Consider the following 23,841-nt stretch of genomic DNA (forward strand, 5'->3'; position numbering starts at 1 on the left):
ATGTGGCTTACAAATAAAAAACAGAGTTCTTGCTGAATTGAATGCACAAACCGCCTTTATCAAGCTTCGTTCTCGTCTCTTTCTTTTGTTTTTGGCCCGTTATCAGTCACAGCGTCCACATCTGGCTAATTAAACACCAAATAACTGCCCGTTTAATCTGCGGACTGGCAGCATCCGACTCTTCTCTGCCAGTAAAAACATCAGTTATGTTTTAATTAAGCCCAATTAAGTTTTTATCACTGTAATGTTGAGCGGTATAATGGAGCGGCGGGCTGCTATCGGCCTCCTGTCAGAGTGTGTGTGTGTGATATAAAGTCATTACGTGGAGCTGAGCAGGTTAATTGGAACATGAAGCACAATGTTAACCAGGATTAATCAATGTAATTACACCCGCCGTGATTATACTGCTTTATTGGCGCACTGAGGCCACACGTATGAAACTCTATGTGGGTTTTTTCCTGTTTGAACTGCTTGTAATTTCTAAAAACGTGTATTTTTGCTGTGCAGGGAGGCGGTGAGGATGTTTGTGTAATCCATTAAGTGCTGAGATTAGCCCCCGTTACCTTTAGCCGCCGCATTCATTAGCGCGCCGCCATTCATTAGCCGCTAATGAAAAGCCACTGTTAATTGGCAACGGGGAGATAAGGGGCGAAATGAAAACACTAAATATAGAGAGGGGAGCTGTGTTGTTTGTGTGCCTCCATTAATTGTCCAGATAACGAGGAGCCTCAATAAAGCTTTATTAGCTGCTTAAGCAGGACGGTTAGCCCGATAACGAGGAGCAACAGCAGCAGCCAAACAGGCTGATTATTTGATATTTACCAACTCTTTTCCTTCTGTTGTCTTCAGCCGGTACGTCCACTGAGCCCTCGACGCCGGCTCCGCCCCCTCCAGAGGCTCAGCCAATAGAAACCAAAGTTCCGGAGGAGGAAATGGACGTCACCGACGACGACATCACAGCAGGTATGACCAACAAAAGCTCCAGGAAAGACACAATCTGGGTTTAATTAGCAAAACAAACCCAAATCTGCAACGAAATCAGTGGCGTTGGACGTGAATTGCATCGTGGGTAATGTAGGTTTTGTTAGAGAAGAAGAAAAAACAGGAATCTCTTCTTCTGCTGCATCAGGTTTTTTGCTTTCTCCTACATATTTTTGTAAACAGAACAGATAAAAAGATCTGTTTGTCCAATATTCCAGATTCTGAATCAATGACATGATGAGAAATAAGAGAGAAAATTTCAGGTTTTTATCTTTAATAGTTCCTCAGATGTTGTTGTTCAGACTCAGATTTCAACGCGAGAAAACAACTGCTGAAAGTGGATTGACAGGCGATTTTTAAAGCTTAATTTCTCACAAAGCCATCAACATATGAAGCTAAAATTTTACAATCATCTTTATAAATATCCTAGGGTTTCTGCAGGGCATTAAAAATCATTAAATTTGATTCTCAATGGAATTAACAATTCTTTCTGCAGTTTTCAAGAAAAGTATTTGATAATAATAATATATGTAATTATAGACTGTGATTCATCAGATATGTGCATCTGCGTAAACATGCTGAAGCATTGTGATAATTGTTCCGGTTGGTCGGCTGCAGTTGCCAAAAACTGCATGTTTTTAAAGTGGCCGGCAGGATGGAGCAGGAGGAGGAGAGCTGGGAAATGAGGAAATGCAAATTCCAGCAAAAATGGCTATAAAACATGGATTTCAGAGAATGACTGCAGCCTGTGGATATCAGGGGTGATTTCTGGATTCAGAAACAGTGAAATGAGGGGACAGTTTTCATAGAAAAATCATCTTTTACAAAAAAACAAACCCATGAAATTTGTGGAGTTCACGGTCGTGGCATTAAAATTTTTACAGTCTAGCATTAAAATAGCATTAAAAAGCATTAAATCTGACTGGCTGATTTCTGCAGAAACCCTGTATCCATGTTTTATGTTATAACAATATTTAGCAAATCAGAGATGTTGGAGCAGATTGAACCTGATGATTTGGGATGGAATAAACCAACTGGAATCAGCCAGATCACTGAAATATCCTGTCACTTGATCAAAATCTTGCGTCTTACATCAGCTTCTGTGGTCACATTTCATCTTAAACTTGCAGTGAAACGTCTTTGTCGTGTAAAATGAAGGAATCATTTTGAATTCAGGCGTTTTGCTCTGGTGAGTCTGAATGTAGGTTAAGTACAGAGTGTAGTTTCTCTAATCGGCGTGTAACACCAGAGTGGCGTTAAAAGCAGTTTACTGTCGTGTAGGTGAGAAAGACTGACACCTGTGCAGGTAGAATCACACATAAAGCATCACTTCCAGTCCATTGGTCTTCATCGCTTTTCCCTGAAAGTTTAACTGTGACAGACAACAAAACGGGCACATTTTATCAGCAAATTTAAATGTATTATTATTCATTATAATAGCAGAATCATGTCTGTATTCAGTTTCAGCTTTTAGTGATTAGTCGATCCCAGAATCATTTAAAAATCTTTGCCTAAAGGGAAATTCTTGGGTAAATATGAAACTAAAAAGCCTGTAATATTCTGTGGCTGTTTCTTGCATCACCTTCCTTCCTTCCTTCCTCCTGCTTCCATCCTTCTCTCAGACCAGTCAATATCACAGATGTGTCTGACAATTTATCATTCCTCACAGCTCATTTTTCTCCTATTGACAGCTCTGTGTTGGTTTTTTTCCTCCTCCATTCAGTCTCTGCAGTATTAAATCTGTTAGCAGACGCCTCAAACACTAAGCAGAAGTCTGAAGCTTCTCTAAGTTTTCACTCTTTGTTTCACCGATTGTGAACTTTTTTTTCTGGTAAATCCATTATAACACATTTGAATCTTAAATTATTACTAATATAAAAAGAATAATGCACTTCTACGTCATATTATAAGCTGTAAACAACGGTGGGGTTGAGCTTTACTTGTTGTTTCCAACCTGATACCTAAAGAATCACACCTTTAACAAACAGTTCTGGGTTTTTTTCACAGTTTTGCACAACCTGAACTACATCCTCAGCACTGTGTTGCTGCTGGAGAATTCATCTTATTATTATTCTGATATAGTGGAAGAAAAAAAAAACAGAATTGTTTGTACTTTTTTCAATTAATCACTGTCGTCTTGGGCGTTGCTCAGCCCAGGATACAGGGATGGTGCCCTGCTAAACAGTGATTTAGGGGGAATTACACTGGAACATCTGCATGTGTGGAGGCAAACACTGTCATTTAAATTCCCCAACAAATTAAAAATAAGACTTGATCTGGAAATTTCCCATTAACACTATTACTATTTGTATCACTGATAACAACATTCACTCTGGCAGTAATTAGTATTTTTTAACTGATTATTTTATATTTTTTAAAAACAAATGAATTCTTTAGCTCATAAACTATCAGGACAAACCAAAACTCCATATCGGGACCAATTAATGTGTTTTCAGGGTCGATAATGATGCAGATTCTCAGTAATCAATCAGATAACCAATATTTGAAACTAATATGCATCAGAACCACAGTAGAGCATTTTTAAACTGGTCTAATTTTTCTGAAACATTGATACCAATATACCGAAACTGAAAAAATGTTGGCTATCTCACCTGATAATCAGCCCAGTTATGACAAATTCAAGTTAGAGTCACATTAAATGGAAAAAAAGCAACAAATTCTCACACTGTAGAAGCTGATGCAAGAGAATAAATGACATTTTGATCAATAAATTATTGGTTTTCTGTTTAAAGAAGTCATAGAAATTGAAAATGGTTACTTCCTTGTAATTGTTTTTTTCACATTTACAACTGAAAAATTCATTTATCAAGAAAGAAAATATCAAAAATCCATTTACATGAAGAGAAATCACTTTATGTCTTTTTCTTTATTAGATTCTTGCATCTTTTAACTTTCAAATATAGATTAATGCAGCATTTTGATGCTAAACCTTAATCTGGCAAATTAATCTCTAACATATTTACCTCATGCAATAGATGGGCGAAGAGTTGTTTTCTGTATTTTTGTTAAAACTAGTATTGTGTGTAAAATATAATAAGCTTTATGGGAAGCATTTTTAAACCTATTTTCTGTCTTATTATAGACTAAACTGAACAAAAGAAGCCAAACATCCCACTTGTGGCTCAATAACAGCCATAAAATCAAAACAAAATCCCAAAAAAGTGCCTTTAACCCTTTGATGCGTAGACCACATCAGGAGATACCCATTTTCCATTGGATTTGGGTCACTTTTGACCCAGGTTATGCATCAAACGGTTAATGAATCAGCTCAAGTAAAAGAAACGTAAAAAATATGAATTTAAAAAGAATGATATATAAGTATCTGTCCAGATACACATTTTAAAATTCCAAAACTCACCAAAAATGAAGAATATCACACTACAGTGAGTTGACCCAAAATTGTCATCATCAGGACCAACATAACTTGGAATTAAATAGTCACTAATATATTCTTAGGAGCTCAGTTAAAGTTAGTTTCAGATGTTTTTCTGAAGAAAGTCTTTGTTAAAACGAGACTAAAGCGCCTCGCAGGACGAGAGAAAAGAAGAAGAAACGAGGAGACAAAGGAAAAAAGATGTCGACAGCCACAGAATCACTTGGCTGCAGGCTGTTTCCACGGCGATAGACTCATCACATCAGTCTGCCGTCTCCCCTGTCGCACGCTAACACAACGGCAACACACACACCCACACACAAAGACACACATAACGACACGCACACTGAGCTGAGGATGTGCAGGTGACAACATTTGTTGCTCGGTGCCACAGCTGCAAAACCTCCCAGACCAGAGCTCCCCCATAGAAACCTCCAAGTGTGTGTCTGTCTGTGTGTGTGTGTGTGTGTGTGTGTGTGTTGTGTTGTAATTATGTCCGTGGCAGTGTCAGGGGATGTCATTAGGATCCACAACACACTCCTACTGCACACACATAGACACACACACAAACACACACTCCAATTCAGCCCGATGGCGGCATTTCAGTGGAAAAAGGCTCCTAAACAGTTAAAGTGTTGGTAGATATTAGAGACATGGATGGAGATAAATGAGAAACACTAAGAGGGTCCAATTTTTAACATTTTCTACTCAACCATCTCTGAAGGAAGCTGTTTAATAGGATCAAAATGATTTTTTTTAGGATGTAAAAGTGTGAGAACATGTACACCCAGACACTTTCATGTTTTCCAGTAAAACTCCCACTTTTATCCATGTGCTAACATAACTGCACAAGGGTTTTCTAATCATCAGTTAGTCTTTCAACACCATTAGCTAACACAATGTAGCATTAGAACACAGGAGTGATGGTTGCTGGAAATGTTCCTCTGTACCCCTATGGAGATATTCCATGAAAAATCTCCAGCTAGAATAGTCATTTACCACATTAACAATGTCTAGACTGTATTTATCATTCATTTAATGTGATCTTCACTGAAAACAACTGCTTTTCTTTCAAAAATAAGGACATTTCTAAGTGACCCCAAACTTTTAATGGGAGTGCATATGAATTAAAGCTGCTCTACATTAGCTAAAGTTGTAAGTCACAGCAGTAATCGGTTGGTTTATATGTCCTATGAGGAAAAAAAATAGATATTTCTGTTTGCCTTATCGTTAGATATTTTTGTAAAAAGCCCAAATATTCTTGTTTTTTAGTTGTTGCACTGGGTTTTCACTTTCTGTTGGCTTAAGTCTATCTCTGGTTTTTGCATCAAGAAACAGAACTAACTGTTAAAAGTGCAAAATTACATTAGTCCAGGAACAGAAACATCACAGGCTTTTAAAAATCATTTAAAGGGGTAAAAATGTCAAATATTCTGGAGTTCCAGTTGTGTGTGAATGTGAAGATTTCTGCATTTTGTATTGGTGTCACATTTGTCTTGGTCACTTTGTGTTTTGGTGACCTGGTAGCTGCCATCTACGTCAATATAATTCCTGCAGCTGCCTTTATATATGATCATATCAGTGGAACAGTAATGTGGATCTACACTAGAGGGAAGACTACCTCCATCAGCACTCCAAACACCTCCTCAGTTCTCTGATGGAGGAAGGTAACCTCTGGGAGGTCAGAGGTCTCTGCTAGACTCAACCCCAACAACCCCCTTCTTCACACTGTAAGGCGTTTTTTTTTGTCCAATTCAGGATTCCTGCAGACAATATCAGCTGATTCTTTACAGCCAGGTTTGAAGTTACACAACATGAATCAATGCTAAAGTTGGAGATTTAGATTTATGAATCACTGAGCTTTGCCGGTTTCTCAACATCTGCATAACTTCTTGTAAATAATTATAGTTTAGTTAAACCGAAAATGTAGTAAAAGGGAGCTTTAGTTGTAATTTGTTTGTAGGGACGAAGGAAAATAAAGAAAGGATGGAGGGATTCCTAACAAACTGCATTCTCAAATACGTTTTAAAAAAGGAATGTCATTTTGAGATTAATAATGTCATGTGGTGGTAAAAGCACCCATTTTGACAGAGTGAGTCCACGTTTGTTTGCTGAACAGGAGGATGGTGGCAGAGTCTCAGAAGTCAGTTTCATTTTCTCTCCTTGTTTTAGGAACCAAAACTACATTGTTGTATTTAGGAAAATATCTCACTTTGTTGGACACTTTAACATGTTAGAAGCTTGATGAACCAACATTACTTGGTTATCTTGAGAGAAAATGTCATGGGTTTGGAGAAATGTGACTCTTGCACTACATGTTTGAAACTTATATAAGGTTCATCGCCAAAATTAGTTGGTTAAGGTTTGCAAAAATGTCCTAGCGTCTCCTCCATTTTGTGGTTTACCAGGGTGACTGGACTTTCATCCAGAAGACCAGAGTTAAATTTAAATATTTGTTCGACAGATTTACATGTTGGGGGCTTGGTGAACCAACATTACTTGGTTATCTCAAGAAAAAATGTCATGGATTTGGAGACATGTCATGGTTTTGGCTAAAATACAACCCTTCCACTACATGTTTGAAGCTTCTTTAAGGTTCGATGCCAAAATTGTTTAGTTAAGGTTTGGAAAAATGTGTTTGGGTTCAAATGCGACTCTTCCACTACATGTTTCAAGTGTCTCCTCCATTTTCCGGTATGCTAGAGTGACTGGACTTTCATCCAGAATAGCTGAGTATTTCTTGCTTCCAATGACCAAACTTTCCACCAAAGGACCAGAGTTTGCGTCCCTTGATGGACAAGAGACCATTAGTCTTAAAATTAATTTTTTTGTTGTTGTTGACTCTCAGTTTTCACTTGCTTTCTGTTTCCGTTTAGATACCAAAACTATGTTTATAGATTTAGGAAAACATCAGCTTTGTTAGACACTTTTAAATGGTAGAAGCTTGGTTAAGTTTAGACACCAAAAGTACTTGGAGAAAATGTCATGGTTTGGATTAAAATGCAAACCTTTCACCATGTTTTAAGCGTATCCTCCATTTCCTGGGTTACCATGGTGACAGGTCGCGCCTCTTCTAATAAATGACTGGTTGACTGAAAAGAAGCAACAGTGAAGCAGTAAAATAAAAGATGAGTTGATCTGAAATGTAATTGTGATACGTAGCTTAGTTGTATAAAAACTCAGTTTTGTCGAGACTTGGATGTTTTAATGAGGATTTTTCCAAAAGAGGAGGGAAAACAGACCAAGGGTAGAAGTATCTGACTAGTTGACAAGTCCCGCCTCCTCCAATATATGATTGGTTGGCTGAAAACGAGTGACAGTGAAGCAATAAAATTCATGTCTCCTTTAGGATTCCTGCAGACAGTATCAGCAGATTCTTTAAAACTGCACGTTTTCACAATAAGAAAGAATTCTATGAAGTGTTCTTGCATCCATAAATTTCCTTCTTCCCCTTTCCCTGCCTCACCTCAGCGTCTCTCCCGCTGTGAGGGGTCGTCAGGGGTCGGAGGTCAGAGGTCATGCTGACCCTCACCTCTCCGTGTCATTAGCCCGGCTGGGATTTGGTTAGCTGAAACGCCAGCCTCCATCGCTAATCTAATAGCCGAGGCCCGGAGGTCGTTTGGGTCAGATCACATTTCTCCTCAGAACAGATTGAACTTACGGAGAGATAAATGTTGTGAGCCGCGACTCCGAACGCTCTGATTGTTTCACATGATTGTGTTTCTGCCGAGTTTCACCGTGAGGGACCCAGCTGGTGTATGGGAATATTATTGTATTACAGGTAGAAGAGTGGAGCTATTGTCCAAATGTTAATAATGTACAGGAATGTATTTCTGGAAACACTGGGACAGAAAACAAGTAAATGTGACAGTCGTACAGTGTGGTATAGTGTAAACCAGTGTATGGTGTGGTCAGGTGAGCTGGATGCTATGTTATAGTAGCATACTGTATGTTAATGATTAATTGTTAATGAATTAGCAGTTAGCGTTTTCTAGGTTCTAGCTAGCACCCAGAAGGAAGTAAACTCTACTTGAGTTGGGTGACATCCTGATAACCACATAGCATCTAATGTGCAGCAATGCTTGTCAAAATAAGACACACTCAAGATTTCCCAGTATCAGTTACTGAAAAACCGTTCTGGTTAAATAATTACTAACAGATATGCAACGTAATGTTCAGTATACCTCGCGTTTACTCAACCCAGTCTCCTTAACTAAATGGCATTATCAAATATGTTTCAACGGCAACAGAATTTTGTGTAATTGTGTTATTTCCCTCAAAACAGAACTGTAAAAATGTCTAACAAAGTTTGATATTTTCCTAAACCGAACCAACAAGTTTTGGTGTCTGAACTGAACTGGAAACATCAAGAGAAAACGACACCTAATATGAGACTTTCATTCAAATTAGCCGCTTTTCCCAACATGTCGCAGGTCATAAATTATGTGTATTTTAAAACTAAATCTCCCCAAAACATAACTGAAAATGCAGTTTAATTGTTTAGTAATGGAATTTACTGCTGACAGAGTTGGTCTAATGAATTATAGTGTATTCTCCCAGTGTTGTAGTATATTGTAGGAGCCTAATGTACTCGTGTTGTGTAGTATACTGTGAGCACCGCAATTGTGTAGTAAATACGTATCTCCTAAACATCTAATTACAGTATGACACACACACACCTGTCCTATGGGTGAATGGACAGTGTGATAATGTGCATGAAGGAGGGGTTGGGCAGTGTGTATATGTGTGTGTATGTGTGTGTATGTGGGTGATTGTGTGTCGGGGTTTATGAATGTGTCACAAAGATAAAGCGCTGGCCTTGGGGTGTGTGTGGTGTTGTGTATTGTTGTGTGTGTGTTGCTCACAGTGACTGACTGACCAGTTTACCAGCCGGTTTTCTGGGTCGTCCTCCAGATTCCTGACTTCCTGTTTGATTACTGAGTTTATAGCAGCTTGATTCTTGAATAAGCGTCTCACTGTCTGTTCTGACTGATTTGTTGCGTGGTTTGAGTGTCGGGTTCGGGTTAGGATGAGGATGGGGTGGATGGACGGGTCAAAAATTGTGGGTTATTAATCTCAAATCATCAGCAGCTTTCTGCTCGACCATCTCTGATTTGCTTGGAGTTTTTTTTTTCAAATAATCATAAACTATGAATATATAAAATGGTATCTGTGAAATTTTAGACTGAAATATCAAATACTTGTTTTTTCTGCACATAGAAATTTGAGGCTGTTTGAACTATTAAAGATAAAAACCTGAAATTTTCTGTTATTTCTCCTCGTCATTGATTCAGAATCTGCAGTATTATGATGTTAGAAATATATTCCTGTACATTAACATGGACAGTAGCTCCACTCTCCTACCAGATACCACTGCTAATGTACAATACGTTTTCTAACATGCACAGCCTTCTTCTTTTTCTGCCTTATCAATCAAATTATTAAGTACTATTAATTAATGAGCAATTAATCATAACGTCCCTATATTCTAATATTAGACAAGTAGATCAAACAATCTCTGATTATGGGCAAGTTGAAATATGCAGAAATAAAACGGAAGCCGTTGTCAAAAATATTATTTTTCAGCACATATTAGATGAAAAGTATAAATCCAGAAGTGAACTGGGGATATTTTCTGAACCACTTGTAGCTGCAAATCACAATAATACAAAAACTAAGCACATAGAATACTTTAATATGAAATTCTTCATCGTAAAATACAAAAAAGGTTGTTTTTATTTAACTTTCATAACTGGTTGAGTAGGTTTGACAAGTTGTAGCACAAAAATGAATGTTTTTTTCATGTGGAAATAAAAAAAAAGTGAAAAATTGCCCAAAAAAAGTCAATGTTTGTTAGGGTTTTATTTTGTTTTCTTGCCTGTTTTCAGAAGTTTTTATAAACTCAACAAGAGCTTTGGTGTTACATAATTAGGCTCCAAAAAAATTTAAGTCGCATATATGAATAGGTGTTAGTTCTATTAAATGGTTGGATTGTAAAAATGTTTGTGGGGAAAAAAACATGGGTAGATGGGCAGTTTACAAATTTACAGTCTTTATAAATATCAGTATTTTATGCTATAAAAACTTCAGGCAAATCAGAGATGGTTGAGCAGAATTAAATTCATAAATAGGGGTTTTAAATACATTTCTACTCTTGAATTACCTAATTTATAACCTTACACTTAAAAATTACTTAATTTGTGCCCCTGAATTAGTGATTCCGATTCTGAAATTCCAAATTTGTGCTTTTACCTGAACTTAATAATTATTCTTAGTCTTGAGTTTGAATTTATCCTCTTTCAAAGTACTTTACAAGTCCTGTTGAGTCTTTTTACTTGAGTTAAGAGAGAAGCTTTGGAGTTGCTTACTTTCTTGCCTATTTTTTTCTTTTCTTTCTTCCTTTCTTTCTTTTTTTTTTTTTTACCAATAATGAAAACCCTTTAAATCTATAAAAACTAATTTTTATTTGTCCCCCCTCCTCCATCAGTGTTTATATCTCCTCTTCACTGTCTTGTCTTTACTGCTGTCCATTACTTTCACTTTCACTCTCCTCTCTCTGCTTCTGCTGCTTTGCTGTCAGCAGTGATTCAGTTCAGGACAATGCTGAGTTCAGGCGTTCCCGGATAATTCGTCTTTTCACCGCTCGCATCTGCTTGTTGTGAGCAATCGGGTCGGATAAACCGTCAGACGTCTTGAATTGATTCAATGCTTTAGACTCGACACAACAAACTATAAATCTGTCATCAAGCTTTTCTCTTATTTCTGCTTCGTTTCTTGGCGATCCGGCAGCAATCCAGCTCTCTTAGCGGTGGCATTTATGGAAACAAAATGCTGCTTCTCCTCTCTACAAAACTAATGTACAACTGATTTACTGTTTCTCTGTCCAGTAAGGAGGTCACAGAGAAATCATCACAAACAGTATAGTCAGTATAGTTTGATTCACCAGATATAGACTTTATTTAAGTTTTGGAAATGCATCTGATGCAGTTTTCAGTGTTTAAATCCTGTTCACAACAAAAACAATCTCCAAACAGTAAGATACATATTGAAATTGGCTTATTTTGATAAAACAAAATGGAAATTTTGAAGAAGGCGGCTTACAAATGTTCCACCTGAATAATTCCCCCTGCCATGATTTTTTGGGGGCACCGTTGCTGCATCCTGGGCTTAGCTCCACCCAAGACAATTGTGATTGGGACAAAAGAAATACAAACGGGATGGAGCATTTTTTTCTAAGGTATTTTAGATCTGAATATGCAAGATTACAATGTTCAGACTTTGGAAACCCAAATGAGACCATATTTGTATTTCAATTCCCCCTGTCATGATTTTTTTGGGGCATCGTTGCTGCATCCTGGGCTTAGCTCCACCTAAAACGTTTCTGATTGGATAAAAGAAATACAAACAACCAGTGGATTTTATTTAGGGGGTTTTAGGTCTGAAGAGGCAAAGCTACAATGCTCCAACTTTTGAAATGAGACAATTTTTGCATTTCAATTCCATCGGCCATGATTTTGTTGGGGCATCGTTGCTGCATCCTGGGCTTAAATTCACCCAAGATAATTGTGATTAGATAAAATAAAATAAAAACAAGGCTTTTATTTAGGATTTTTTAGGTTTGTAAACACTAGACTGTAGTGCTCAGACTTTGGAAACCCAAATGAGACCATTTTTGCATTTCAGCTCCTCCTGTCATGATTTTGTTGGGGCACCGTTGCTGTATCCTGGGCTTAACTCCGCCAACACTGTTGTGAATGGATTAAAGAAATACAAACAAGTTTTATTGTGGATGTTTTAGGCCTGAAGATGTGGCAATGCAATGTTCTAGACTATGGAAACCAAAGTAAGATCTTTTTGCAATTTAAACATTGATCATTTCCCCCAATTTTCTACAGCACAGTTGAAAAATGCGACACTATTTTAACCCATTGAGCCACAACACTGGGAATAACCCCAAGTTGAACTGTACTGGAAGTGTTCTTTAAACAAAATGTTCATTTTCAAAGTGGATTTGTTAACCCTAGTTTGTTGTTGACACTAGTTTTGAGTTTATTCTTTGAAAGAAGTTGATTGGAAGGGGACTTTTCATGCCAAACAGTGGCTCAAGCCTTCATAAAAACAAATATGAACAGCTGATGAAAACATAAAACTAAAATATACAGGAGACTATGACAGCTTGTATTTCAGAAGAAAAAAACTGTACCTTTTCAGTAAGCAAACGTTCATAAAATTTAGAGCCATTGAGTTAGAAGTTGAGCATAAAATGTAAATTTGTCTAAAATTCTTCTGTTAGATTGACAGTTTGTCCATCATCACCTCTCGTTTCATCCCTCCTGACCTCAAATTCTTTTCTCTTTCTCTCTTTTTGTTGGGAAAAACCCATTTCGTTTCGCGTCTCACTCTTGAGTTGTGATGCTTTTCATTTGCCGCCAGAGTTGGAATCTAATTCTGTCAGATGTCTGTGATTCTGCCAGCGAGAGGAGAGTGTGACTAAAGCATGGTGACTTTAATAAAAAATAATTCCCCCTTTATGAAGAAGCCGTCTCTGCATTAGTGAAATTAACATCCAGAGTCATTTATCAGGACGCTCCATTAACAGCACCAATGTGACAGCCAAAAATATTAGCTGTATTAAAAACCTGTCGGATGGTAAATTAAACTGCAAAACAAACACGTAATAGATAACAGAGGGTAAAAGAAAATAGGACCTCGGGCTTTCAATATCGCCGAGCTGTGCCTTCACACAGGATTACTGAGATATGAAGCGCAGAAAAATGAATGTGATTGAAGTCAGAAGTCCTCCTTGATGTGTTTATTCTGTAGCCGCCTTCTTTTCCTGCTGTAATGAAGCCTATTAGAAGAAAAACACTGAGGATTAAATGTCGGAAAATGACAATAATAACATTATTCTGATGGAGGAAAAGCCTTGAATCATGTAATTTTAGGTCCTGTGAATGGAAAATGCAGCGCCCACCTTGATTTTTGGATATTTTTTGAGCAGAAAAGTTTAAAATTTACAAGTTTCTGCAACAAAAACTCAAACACCGTTAGGAAAAGACTGAATAAACATTGATGTAGATGTCAGAAGACCCTGTAAGAGTTTATTAAAAACAACAAGCATTTCTGTTTTATCTGTTTTAAGATGAACCTCAGTAGCAGAACTTTGTGCTCAGCTCTACATCCTGCAGCATTTTTTATTTAAATCGAGCCTTTTAAAGGATTAGTAACAATAGGAAGTAGCGCAGTAACGCTAGTGCTCCAGTTGTATCGTGTTCCGGTTCAGTTCCAGCTCGGTTACATCTGCTTTGTGGTTTTAATGTCCACTGGAAATGTATTAGAAAAAGGATCGTCTTCAAGCATTCAGTTGGAAAAAAGACAGATTTTTTTATGGTGTTGTTGGCTTCTTGTGCTTCTTAACTTTGACAATCATTCGGATGAACCCTATCTGTATTTTCAGACGTTCGAAGTTAGCGAATAAGACATTAGACCAAGCACATATTTAGGTATCAACAGTGCCATTAAAGATGCTCACCCTCTTGACAAAAGAACAATCCAAACAACTCAAAGTTACTGCATATCTCTTGAGTCCAGTTAAATCCAACATTGATAAATGGAAAGAATATGGAACATGGGTAAAGAAAGAAAGAAACTAATGAGGGAGGCCACCAAGACACCTATGACTCCCTCTGAAGGAGTTAGTTAGCTAACCCCAATCTTTCTTTCTTTCTTTCTGCAAACTGATCAGCTAACAACTTAGATATTAACTAGTTAGCAAATTTGCTAACTGCTGCTGTTAGCTTGGTTGCTAACAGGACTATAGGTTTGCGAAGAATCTCTCTCCTGGTTATAACTTTCTGCAAACCTTTCTTTCTTTATTTATTTCTTTGTGCAAACTTATCAGCTAGCAACTTAACCATTAGCTGCTGAACAAACTTGCTAACTGCTGCTGTTAGCTTGGTTGCCAACGGGACCATATGTTCACAAAGAATCTTTGTTTCCCGTTGTCTCTTGGTTGTAAGTGTTGCCGTATACCAAGTTTCTGTTGTGGAAAACGCCGTATAATCCGATGGATGCTGATCAGAGACATAGAATCTGGATGTAAAAGCATCTTTTCTGCTCGTTTTCTTTTATAAACTCGTGTCCAGCTGTATTTGCGGTATCTCCCTGGACCCTCCTGCCCTCGTCCATGCAGTCTAATCGAGGCCGGTGTTCCCGCTGAGCTCCGATAGCTGAGCGCCGTCTGTCTTAAGACGCTAAAATACACTTAACCTTCAGATGGACGCCGCTGTTGGAAGGGCAGCCACCGTTTCAGGACTCGAATCTTTTTTCTCTATCAACTTAATTGTGTTTTCAATTATTTCCCCCCCAGATTTTCTGTCTCCTGACATTTGCTGTAAGGACGACGCTTCACCTCTTTCCCTCCACCAACGACCTCAACTTTTATTCCTGATGTAGAGAAATGAAGTAGTTTGCTGCAGTTTTTTGCTTCTTTTTTGGGTTTTTTTTGGTCGAAATCTTCTCTCCCACCGACACTCTCCTTCGTTCTCACACGGTTTCCTGCTGCTATCGATCGCCTCCCTCGGTCCCCGGTGATCGGGTTTTACCAGTCTGCCATTGATTACCAATGGAGGCAGCGCTGAGGTGCATGATGGGAAGATGGTGGGGCTGATTTCCTCCACGGAAATAAAGAAATAAATAACATTTTTATCATTGTGGTGAAGACACAAATACCCCAAACTAATGCAAAGTTTATTTATCAAGCTTACTTTATTTATTTTCATGCATAGCACAATAATATATTTAATATTTACTGTAACTGATGATTAATTGTCAGTGAATTTAGGCGGATAAAATAATAAAATATAATATCTAACATTAATGGCAGCTTGATGACAATAATAATCGACCAAATGATGAAGATTTTGTCAGATAAATTTAGAGATTTTAGCAGTTTAAACATCAGCCACTTGAATGGAAGAAGTCATTAATTAAACTATGTCCACATTTAATTAAAATCACTGTAATTTGTCATCAGTAATTTAACTTTAAATCGAATCCATCTGGCTGTTTTCTGAGTTCACAATCTTGAGAAAGTGTCACAAAGTGTTCTGTCTCTGAAGATTAAATTCTGAAAACTTGGATTAAAATTATTTCATGATAACTAATAAAATCAATTATTTAGGATTAATGAAGCTTCATTATCTGTAAAAGTGAACTAGAAAACCCTTTCTTTCTTTCTCTTTCATTTTCTTCTTTATTTTTTCTCTTTCTTTCTTTCTTTCGTTCTTTTGTTTCTTTTCTTTCATTCATTCTTTCTTTCATTTATTGGTTTCTTTCTTTCCTTTGGTTCTTTTTTCTTTCTTTTTCCTACATCTTTCTTTCTTTCTTTTTTGTTTTTCCTTCATTTCTTTCTTTCTTTTCTTTCTTTCTTTCCAAAATTCCTTTTTTAAATTCCTCTGATCTTTCACTTCACCTCATATTCAGTGATTTTGTATTTAATCAACAGAAAATAAACAGTATTATTTTAAAAGTACAGGAAGAAATGTGCAAATAGAAACCTAGTAAAAAATCTAGTAGAAAAATGATACGTACGAACATATTTATGAAAACAGTGATTGAGATTATTTGTTGTGTTAAGAACAAGAAAAACTGCAGTGAAACTTCCTGATGTTACAAAGTGCTGAATGTATACAAAAAAAGCACAATAAGTACAATGTAAGATGCAAAAGGTGCAGATATTTCCAAATTCTGTCCATGTAACTGTGAGTAAATTAAATTGAATTGCTAATTTAATTCATTCACTGTTAATTTATCCTTCTGAATTTGAGTCTGGATTTGAAGATACGTTGATCATTGATAAATCGTACTGTTAGGCTCCTTTTTAAAGCATAAAAACATCTTTTAGAAGCTGCACCACCTGAAAATGTACCAGATTTACAAACTAATTCCAGTTTTCAACACCAAAAATCATCTTTCTGACTTCTTTATCCTTCTTAGCTTCTCATAATTCCCACCTTTTCCTTTGCTTTTTCTCTTTTCTGTATTTGTGCTTTTTTCCCTCTCAGTCATAAATCATCCCTCTTTATTCATTTATTTAAGAGAAAATCTTTACATTACATCTAATTATAAGACGTCAGACCTTCCAGTGCAGCACAAACTGGAACATACATTAAAAAATGTCACGGATGATTAAAAATAAAAGCATTTATGTGATATTTCTTGTTGTTGTTACTGAAACGAGGCTTGGTCTTAAAGGTTGTGGCTGCTTTGACATTTCTGTTGTTTTAATGTTCTAATGACTCCACAGGTTGCCGTCCTCTCATACATTCCTTCCCTGGTGGATAATGTCATTTCAGCCGGAGAGGCTTTTTATCTCCGTCCATTTCTGGGTTTTTATGAAGATCCAGTCGAGCGGCGAAGGGGAGCCATCCCCTCTTTAGGTTATTGCGTTACGTTTGGGAGCAACAAATAGGATTTAGATACAATGAAATTATGATGGATCCGCCGGTCGCCAAGGAAGCCGATCGATCGGCTTCAAAAATCAATCGAGATGACGACGCTACCTGCCGGCTGTCCGCACAAAACCTCACCTGTCAGGAAGGATTTCAGTTTAGAGCCTCTAGAAGAACCAAAGAGGAGGTGTTTCAGTGTTTGCACCTCTGTTTCTGCACTTTATTTTAATTTATCTTGACATATTTGATGCCAAACTTCAGAATCACCGGTACAATTAGGAAAGAATTTGAACTGATAAAACCATTTTTCAGCCACCAAAAAAATATGAAAACAGTGGAATTGTTGTATTTTCTGTTTCTGTAATTGACTTCTAAATTACAGTTATATAATTAAATATTCAAGAATCTTCTTAAAGCTGGCTACTTATACCAGCTGCATTAATAAAAACATATTAAACTCTAATTTCAGTAAACTTTACTACAAACAGATCTGAAAAAGTTTTTTTTTGAATCTGTTAAAAAAAAATGAAAATCTGACACCAACAGTGCCAGAAGAAATATGTTTAAAAAAACGATAGAATACTACAACATACCAAAATTGTAAAAGCTGTTAAAATACAGTAAAATAATATATTTTTAGCTATTTTAAATAGTGTAATTTTATGACTATTTACAATTTTGGCCATTTTTTAATGGTTAATGCAACATTTTGAAAAGTATTTCACCAAAACATAAAACATTTTACTGGATATTATTTTTAATTTATCAAAACTTCAAAAATTCTGTAAAATGATTTACCTTTTTTGCTGATTTAAATACAGTCACACACGGTAAAAGAACAAAACAGATTTTTGATGTGAATATTATGAACATTTTTCCAGTTTCTGTTCTACCGTTCTACAGTTACTGTTTTTCGATTTCTTTAATAAATCAATAAATAAAGCTAAAAATCATTTTGTGACGCCATCGTCCTCCAAAGTACTTCTTTAAGACTTTAGTTTGCAACCAACGATCCGCTTCTCGTCCAATCAGGTGTCAGAAAGTGTTTGAGGTCACAAAAACACCACCGACACGCACTCAATCTCTACTTCCGTAACTACGATAATAAATAAATCCCTTGATTTATGTCATCTACCACTTTAGAAAGAACTTCCACCTCTAATCAGAAGTGTGTTTTTCTAAAATCTCCAGATAGCCTGTGTGTCTCTGTCTTTTACTTTCACTTTGTCTCTGTAAATCTGAACTTTTTAGTGATTCTGGTTGGGGAGTCTATCTCTAATTCTGTTATCTACTGGCCCAGTCTGGCCCGGGGGATGGATGCCATCTGTAATCCATTTATCAGAGCTGGCCGCTGGGCCTTCTTCCAAATGACAGCTGGCCTTTAGCAATCTCATTATACGGAGCACCAGGATATAGTATGGAAATATGGGGGCGGGGGAGGGATGGGCCGATGGGACGGACACAATGGAGGAGCGAGGACGAGTCGTATTTATGAACTCTCAAACACCCGGAGCTGATCAGGAGTCAGATTAAAGCTCCTGGATCCATCAAATGTGGTTAAATCACCGAGACGACCGGCCGGTTTTAGTTTATTTTCAGCTCCGTTCTCACATCGGATGAACTCTGGACCGACGGTTTACATTCAGGATGTTGAAAGATTATTGATGCTTCCTTAAAAAGACTGAAGAATTTAAACACCAGCTGGATTTCAATGTTTTAGAGGCTTCTTGGATGCATTTACAATGAGCTCAGATGGCTCTCAGATGGATCTCAAATCAGCTAACTTATCGAATCATTTCTTCTCAGCCAACTCTAATTGGCCTCAGATTTTTACAGCATAAAATATGAATATTTATAAAGATATTTGTGAAATTTTACCCCGATATGTCAAATATTTTCAGAGATAAACATTATTTTAAACATCACCCATTGACACTATTAGCTGCCACACTTGTTTATCTCCTTACTGTATACAGATTATTCCACCTAAAATCATTTCATTTTTGGAAAAATTTCTGCTCCACCATCTCTGATTTGCATGAAATTTTTATAGCATAAAATATGAATATTTCAAGAGATATTTGTGAACTTTTAGCTTCATACATCAATTATTTTGAGAGATAATCGACTTTATGAATCCACTTTTAGCAGATTTTTTCTCACATGTAAATCTGTCTGTTTGATATACAATACACACACACACACACACACACACACACATATATATATATATATATACAATATACAATATACAATAACAAAGATAAAAACCTGAAAATTTCTCTGTTATGTCTCATCATGCCATTGATTCAGAACCTGTAATATTGGACAAGTAGATCAAATAATCTCTGATTACGGTTGGGTTTAAATATATATTAAAAAAAAAAAAAAGTAAGCTGTCATGAAAAATTCCATCTTTGAGCTCAAAATAACAAAAAAAAAAAAAGCTGGTAACCCAGAAGTCAATTAGTGATATTTTCTGAACCACATCTGGCTGCAGGTCACAATAATACAAAATGAAACTAATAAAATAATTTAATGTGAAATACTTGGTCACAATAATGGAAAAGAAAGCAACTGATTGAGCAGGTTTGATGGGAAGCTGTACCACAAACACTAAAATATTGGGGAATAGTCTGATCCGAGTAGAGTTCTGGAGGTTCTTAATGGTTCTCCAAATATTTATATAATATAATAATATAAATATATTTATACATAATTTACTGTATAGTAGTAACTATAGAGATGAGTGGAGGATTTTAAACATTATTATAGATTTCTTTGGTTTTTAATGATCTTCAGGAACAGGAAGTAGACGCTCTATTCACCAGTCAGTCTGAAATCAGTCACTTCCTGAATGCTAAGTTCCAGTTTTTAAACCCTGTATAGTCACTCATAGTTTCCCACAATGCACCAGGAAAGGTAGTGTACAGCCGATGGTTTCTAACCAAACAATATGTCCCATCATGCATTGGAGAAGGGCAAGAAAGGCAATTGAGGTCTGTATTTTCTACAAAATATATCTTTTTAACATGTGTAGCATGAGACAAATCCATGACAACTGAGCAACAGCAGAGACCTAATTGATGAAACAAACATTGTAGCTCCAATAGTTTGCTGTATAGCAGTGACTAGATAGAGATGAGTGGAGGATTTTAGATATTAATCTAGATTTATTTGTTTTTTAAAAATAATTATCGGGTATCATGTGATGTGTGAACAGGAAGAAAACGCTCTGTTCACAACACCAAATGTGTGTGCATTCATTATGTTTGTGTGTGTGTCCTTTATTGTGTATATGTGTGTGTGTGTGTGTGTGTGTGTGTCCTTTATTGTGTATGTGTGTGTGTGTGTGTGTGTGTGTGTGTGTGTGTGTGTGTCCTTTATTGTGTATATGTGTGTGTGTGTGTGTGTGTGTGTGTGTGTGTGTGTGTGTGTGTCCTTTATTGTGTATGTGTGTGTGTGTGTGTGTGTGTGTGTGTGTGTGTGTGTCCTTTATTGTGTATATGTGTGTGTGTGTGTGTGTGTGTGTGTGTGTGTGTGTGTGTGTCCTTTATTGTGTATATGTGTGTGTGTGTGTGTGTGTGTGTGTGTGTGTGCGTGTGTCCTTTATTGTGTATATGTGTGTGTGTGTTCCCTCCTGCAATACAAATCCCTGGAACAACGCTGTGTTCGCTCAGAAATCAGACTCTGTGAGGCTCGACAGCACACACACTCTGCCTTTATGTGGTCCTTATTGGGCCTTTGATCCGAGGTGTGTGTGGACTCTCATTTCCTACTGCGACACACACACACACACACACACACACACACACACACACACACACACACACACACACACACACACACTTTTATCGCACGCAAACACACACATGAGGTCCACTCAGCAGCTCCCCACTGAGTCGACTGTGTCGCACGAGCGCCAACAAAGGAGGTTATTTTGGGGTCGTGTTGGTGAACACAATGAGGTGGACACGCCCACACTCGTGCACACACACTTACACCCATGCACCACACACTTACACCCATACACACACACACTTACACTCGTGCGCACAAAAGCTTGTACAGTTGCACGTGTCCAAAATCCCTGCAAATGTCTGTGAACACGACCGTCTGTGTGTAAATGTGTTTGCAGTGTGACTAAAGGTTTTCAGCGTGACAATAAGACGTGTGTGTGTGTTTTCTGTGTGTGTGCGTGTGTGTTTTCTGTGTGTGTGTGTGTGTTGCGTGTGTGTGTGTGTGTGTGTGTGATGATTAATACCAGGACAATAGAAGTGTGCCCGTTCACTTGTTATCGGCTCACTGGAGACTCACAGGCCTGCTGCTGTTTTCTTTCTTTTTTTTTTTAATTTTTAAACCACCCTTCAGCCTGAAAAGAAAGAAAGAAATGAAAAAGTAAAAAAAAAGAAGAAGAAAAAGTGCCCTCCCCTTACACAGACACTCTGTTTCCATTCATCTAAAACATCCCTGAACGTGTCAGAAAATCAGGATGGAAAGTAATTTAAGTAATTTATCTGAATTAAGCAGTGAAGTGTGTTGAAAGAAACATTTGCTTCGTTTTATTAACTTGAAAAATCATTTTATCACTTGACAGATGCTAAATTATTATTTTTTAGCTTTTATTTTTGACTTTTATCATGTTTGATGTTTGAAAAAATGCAGATTTGGAAATCAAGGCAAGTGGAAAAAGCATAGAACTTGTGCAGTTTGATCAAAATATGCTAATTTGTTGTTGGTTATTTAAATTTATGTCCCACTATTAAACTTTTAGTTAAGTTTTCATTAACTTGGAATAGAATAGAAGATCTTTATTGTCATTGCAATTTGCAGCAAAATTAGTCAGTCTTTTACTGCATAATAAATGTGTGTTTGTGTTTTTTTAATGTACTAAAATCTATTTTATTTATATCAACATAAATATATGAACAAATGTCAAATTTCGACTTCAAAAATTGCAGTTTGCATATTATGTAATTTAGGATATTATTATATCAATAAGCAGCACATTTGACCCAGGATTATATTTCATTATATTTTATTTTCACATAAAACCATTGTGAATTCACCTAAATTTCCTGTTATTTTCTTATTGAAATGTTTGTTTTTAATATTATTGTTTTATTAATTCAACTGAACACAGTCACAGCTTTTGTGATGTTTTTCTGTCTTTGCTATAATAAATACACGTTAGAAGGATCTACTAAGTTCTTATCCTGCTGTTTAAAAAGGTAATTATTCATGACACAATTTAAATCTATTATACATTAAATACTGAACCGAAGCTTTAAAAAATAAAAGCGCAATCTGCAAAATCTGTGAGAAAAATCTGGGATTTTTCCAAAATGTTTCAGCTCAAGTACAGAATGTATTCAGACTTGTGGTTCCATTCTCTAATTCATCTGACAGTTGATTTATGATCATTTATAACTGGACTGTAGCACTGTGTTTATGTCCAAATATTTAATAATACTGTTTAAGGATAGAAGCCAGAAGCCCTGGAGTCCTGGGGTTTAAAGGGCAGTAGGGTGATATTATTTTAGAAAACATTGTGAATAACGAAATATTTTGAAATACATTTGTGCTTGTGATTCATCAGAGCTTCAGCAGAACCAATAACGGGTTTATTTAGCCAGTTTTAGGCATTCAGGGTGGAAGTAATAGCTTAATTATGGAGCGGTGGGTGGCCAAGATGAACCACTGTTCTGCAACTCCTAGAGGTTTCATCTGAGTTTTCATGGAGGTGATTTTGTATGACCAAAGTATGTAAACGTTGGAACAACTGGACCAGTATTAAAATCTTTCTCTGTTTGTTATACAGGTTGTCTGTCCAACCTTCCACCGAACGCCAAGAAGATTTCCAATTCGTACGAGGAGCGTCGCAAACAGGCCACCGCCATCGTGCTGCTGGGAGTCATCGGGGCCGAGTTCGGCGCTGAGATCGAACCTCCCAAAGGTTCCGGTCGGGCTCGAGCTGGTGGACAGGCGCCTGAAGGATTCGGACTGACGAGCGGAGGGTCGTCCAACTACTCACTGGCCAGACACACCTGTAAGTACAGGGAAAAGACATAAACCCTACATTTACTGAGGAGAAACCGTAGAGATCTCCTTTAACCATTCATTTTTACATTCTGGAGAGCCACAAATGTTTTTTTTGACCATAGAAATTGCGATATAACAAGTTATACCAGAACTGCAGCTATGTGGATTCACAATTGGCCGAGTAAGAGAGCTATACATGCTAAACCAACATGAAAAATACACCAAACATTACCTTTAGAATGGAAATATCAGCACAAACCTCAGCCTGGTCTTTTGTTTACATCCGCTGCCATATACATATTCTAAAGGCAACGACACAGGATGCTCGGGATGCAAATTTTCATTCATTTTCTTGAATAATAATAATCAATAACTTAAATGCAGCAAACTGTGGACATTTATCTGTTACATATTCCACTGTGACATAGAAACTCTGCTAATCAATCGTAGCTTCTCCTAACCACATTAGCTCTGGCTGGAGGTCGTTAATAGTCACAGAAGTCTTTGTCATGGTGCCCCTTTGCTAGCTAAACACCCACAATGGTCTCTGGTTGCCAACATGAATGGCCTCCTTGGGTCTTTCCAGTATTAGTAAAAAGGCAACCAGGTACTACAGCTAATCTACAGTACATTTTCTCATATGCATGTAGGAATTAAAGGTTTTCATCATCTTATAGGTTTTACAACATTGTTCGTGAACATTTATGTAGCAACATCGGAACAGCTTGGATTCAGAAATGCATTTTTGCAGAGCTATAAGTTGTGAAGCATTGATTTTAATACCTTAAACATACTTGAAGTGCTTATTATTTAGGAAAATGGTGTCAAACAGGGTCTTGGTTTCATCAGATACTAAACATTAAACTTGGGATCGGAAAAGCTCAACTTCTGAACATCAATATATTAGCATCTTCATTGTTATAGGTTGTACAGTAAAGGCATTGTATTGTTATCTGTTCTGTTATTGCAGTA

At 37.0% G+C, this 23,841-nt stretch overlaps 1 protein-coding gene across 7 annotated transcripts in view; it reads left to right on the forward strand.

Moving 5' to 3' along the window:
• Positions 1 to 23,841, forward strand: part of LOC111579785 (WD repeat-containing protein 7) — a 132,730-nt gene that overhangs the window by 71,152 nt on the left and 37,737 nt on the right. For all 7 annotated transcript variants that reach the window (XM_055019237.1, XM_055019239.1, XM_055019240.1 and 4 more), the window contains 2 exons: positions 850 to 963; positions 22,649 to 22,876. In XM_055019237.1, the coding sequence (XP_054875212.1) occupies positions 850 to 963; positions 22,649 to 22,876 (342 nt within the window). The remainder of the gene's footprint in view (positions 1 to 849; positions 964 to 22,648; positions 22,877 to 23,841) is intronic.

This window comes from Amphiprion ocellaris, chromosome 17 (assembly GCF_022539595.1).
Source record: "Amphiprion ocellaris isolate individual 3 ecotype Okinawa chromosome 17, ASM2253959v1, whole genome shotgun sequence".
Lineage (NCBI taxonomy): Eukaryota > Metazoa > Chordata > Actinopteri > Pomacentridae > Amphiprion > Amphiprion ocellaris.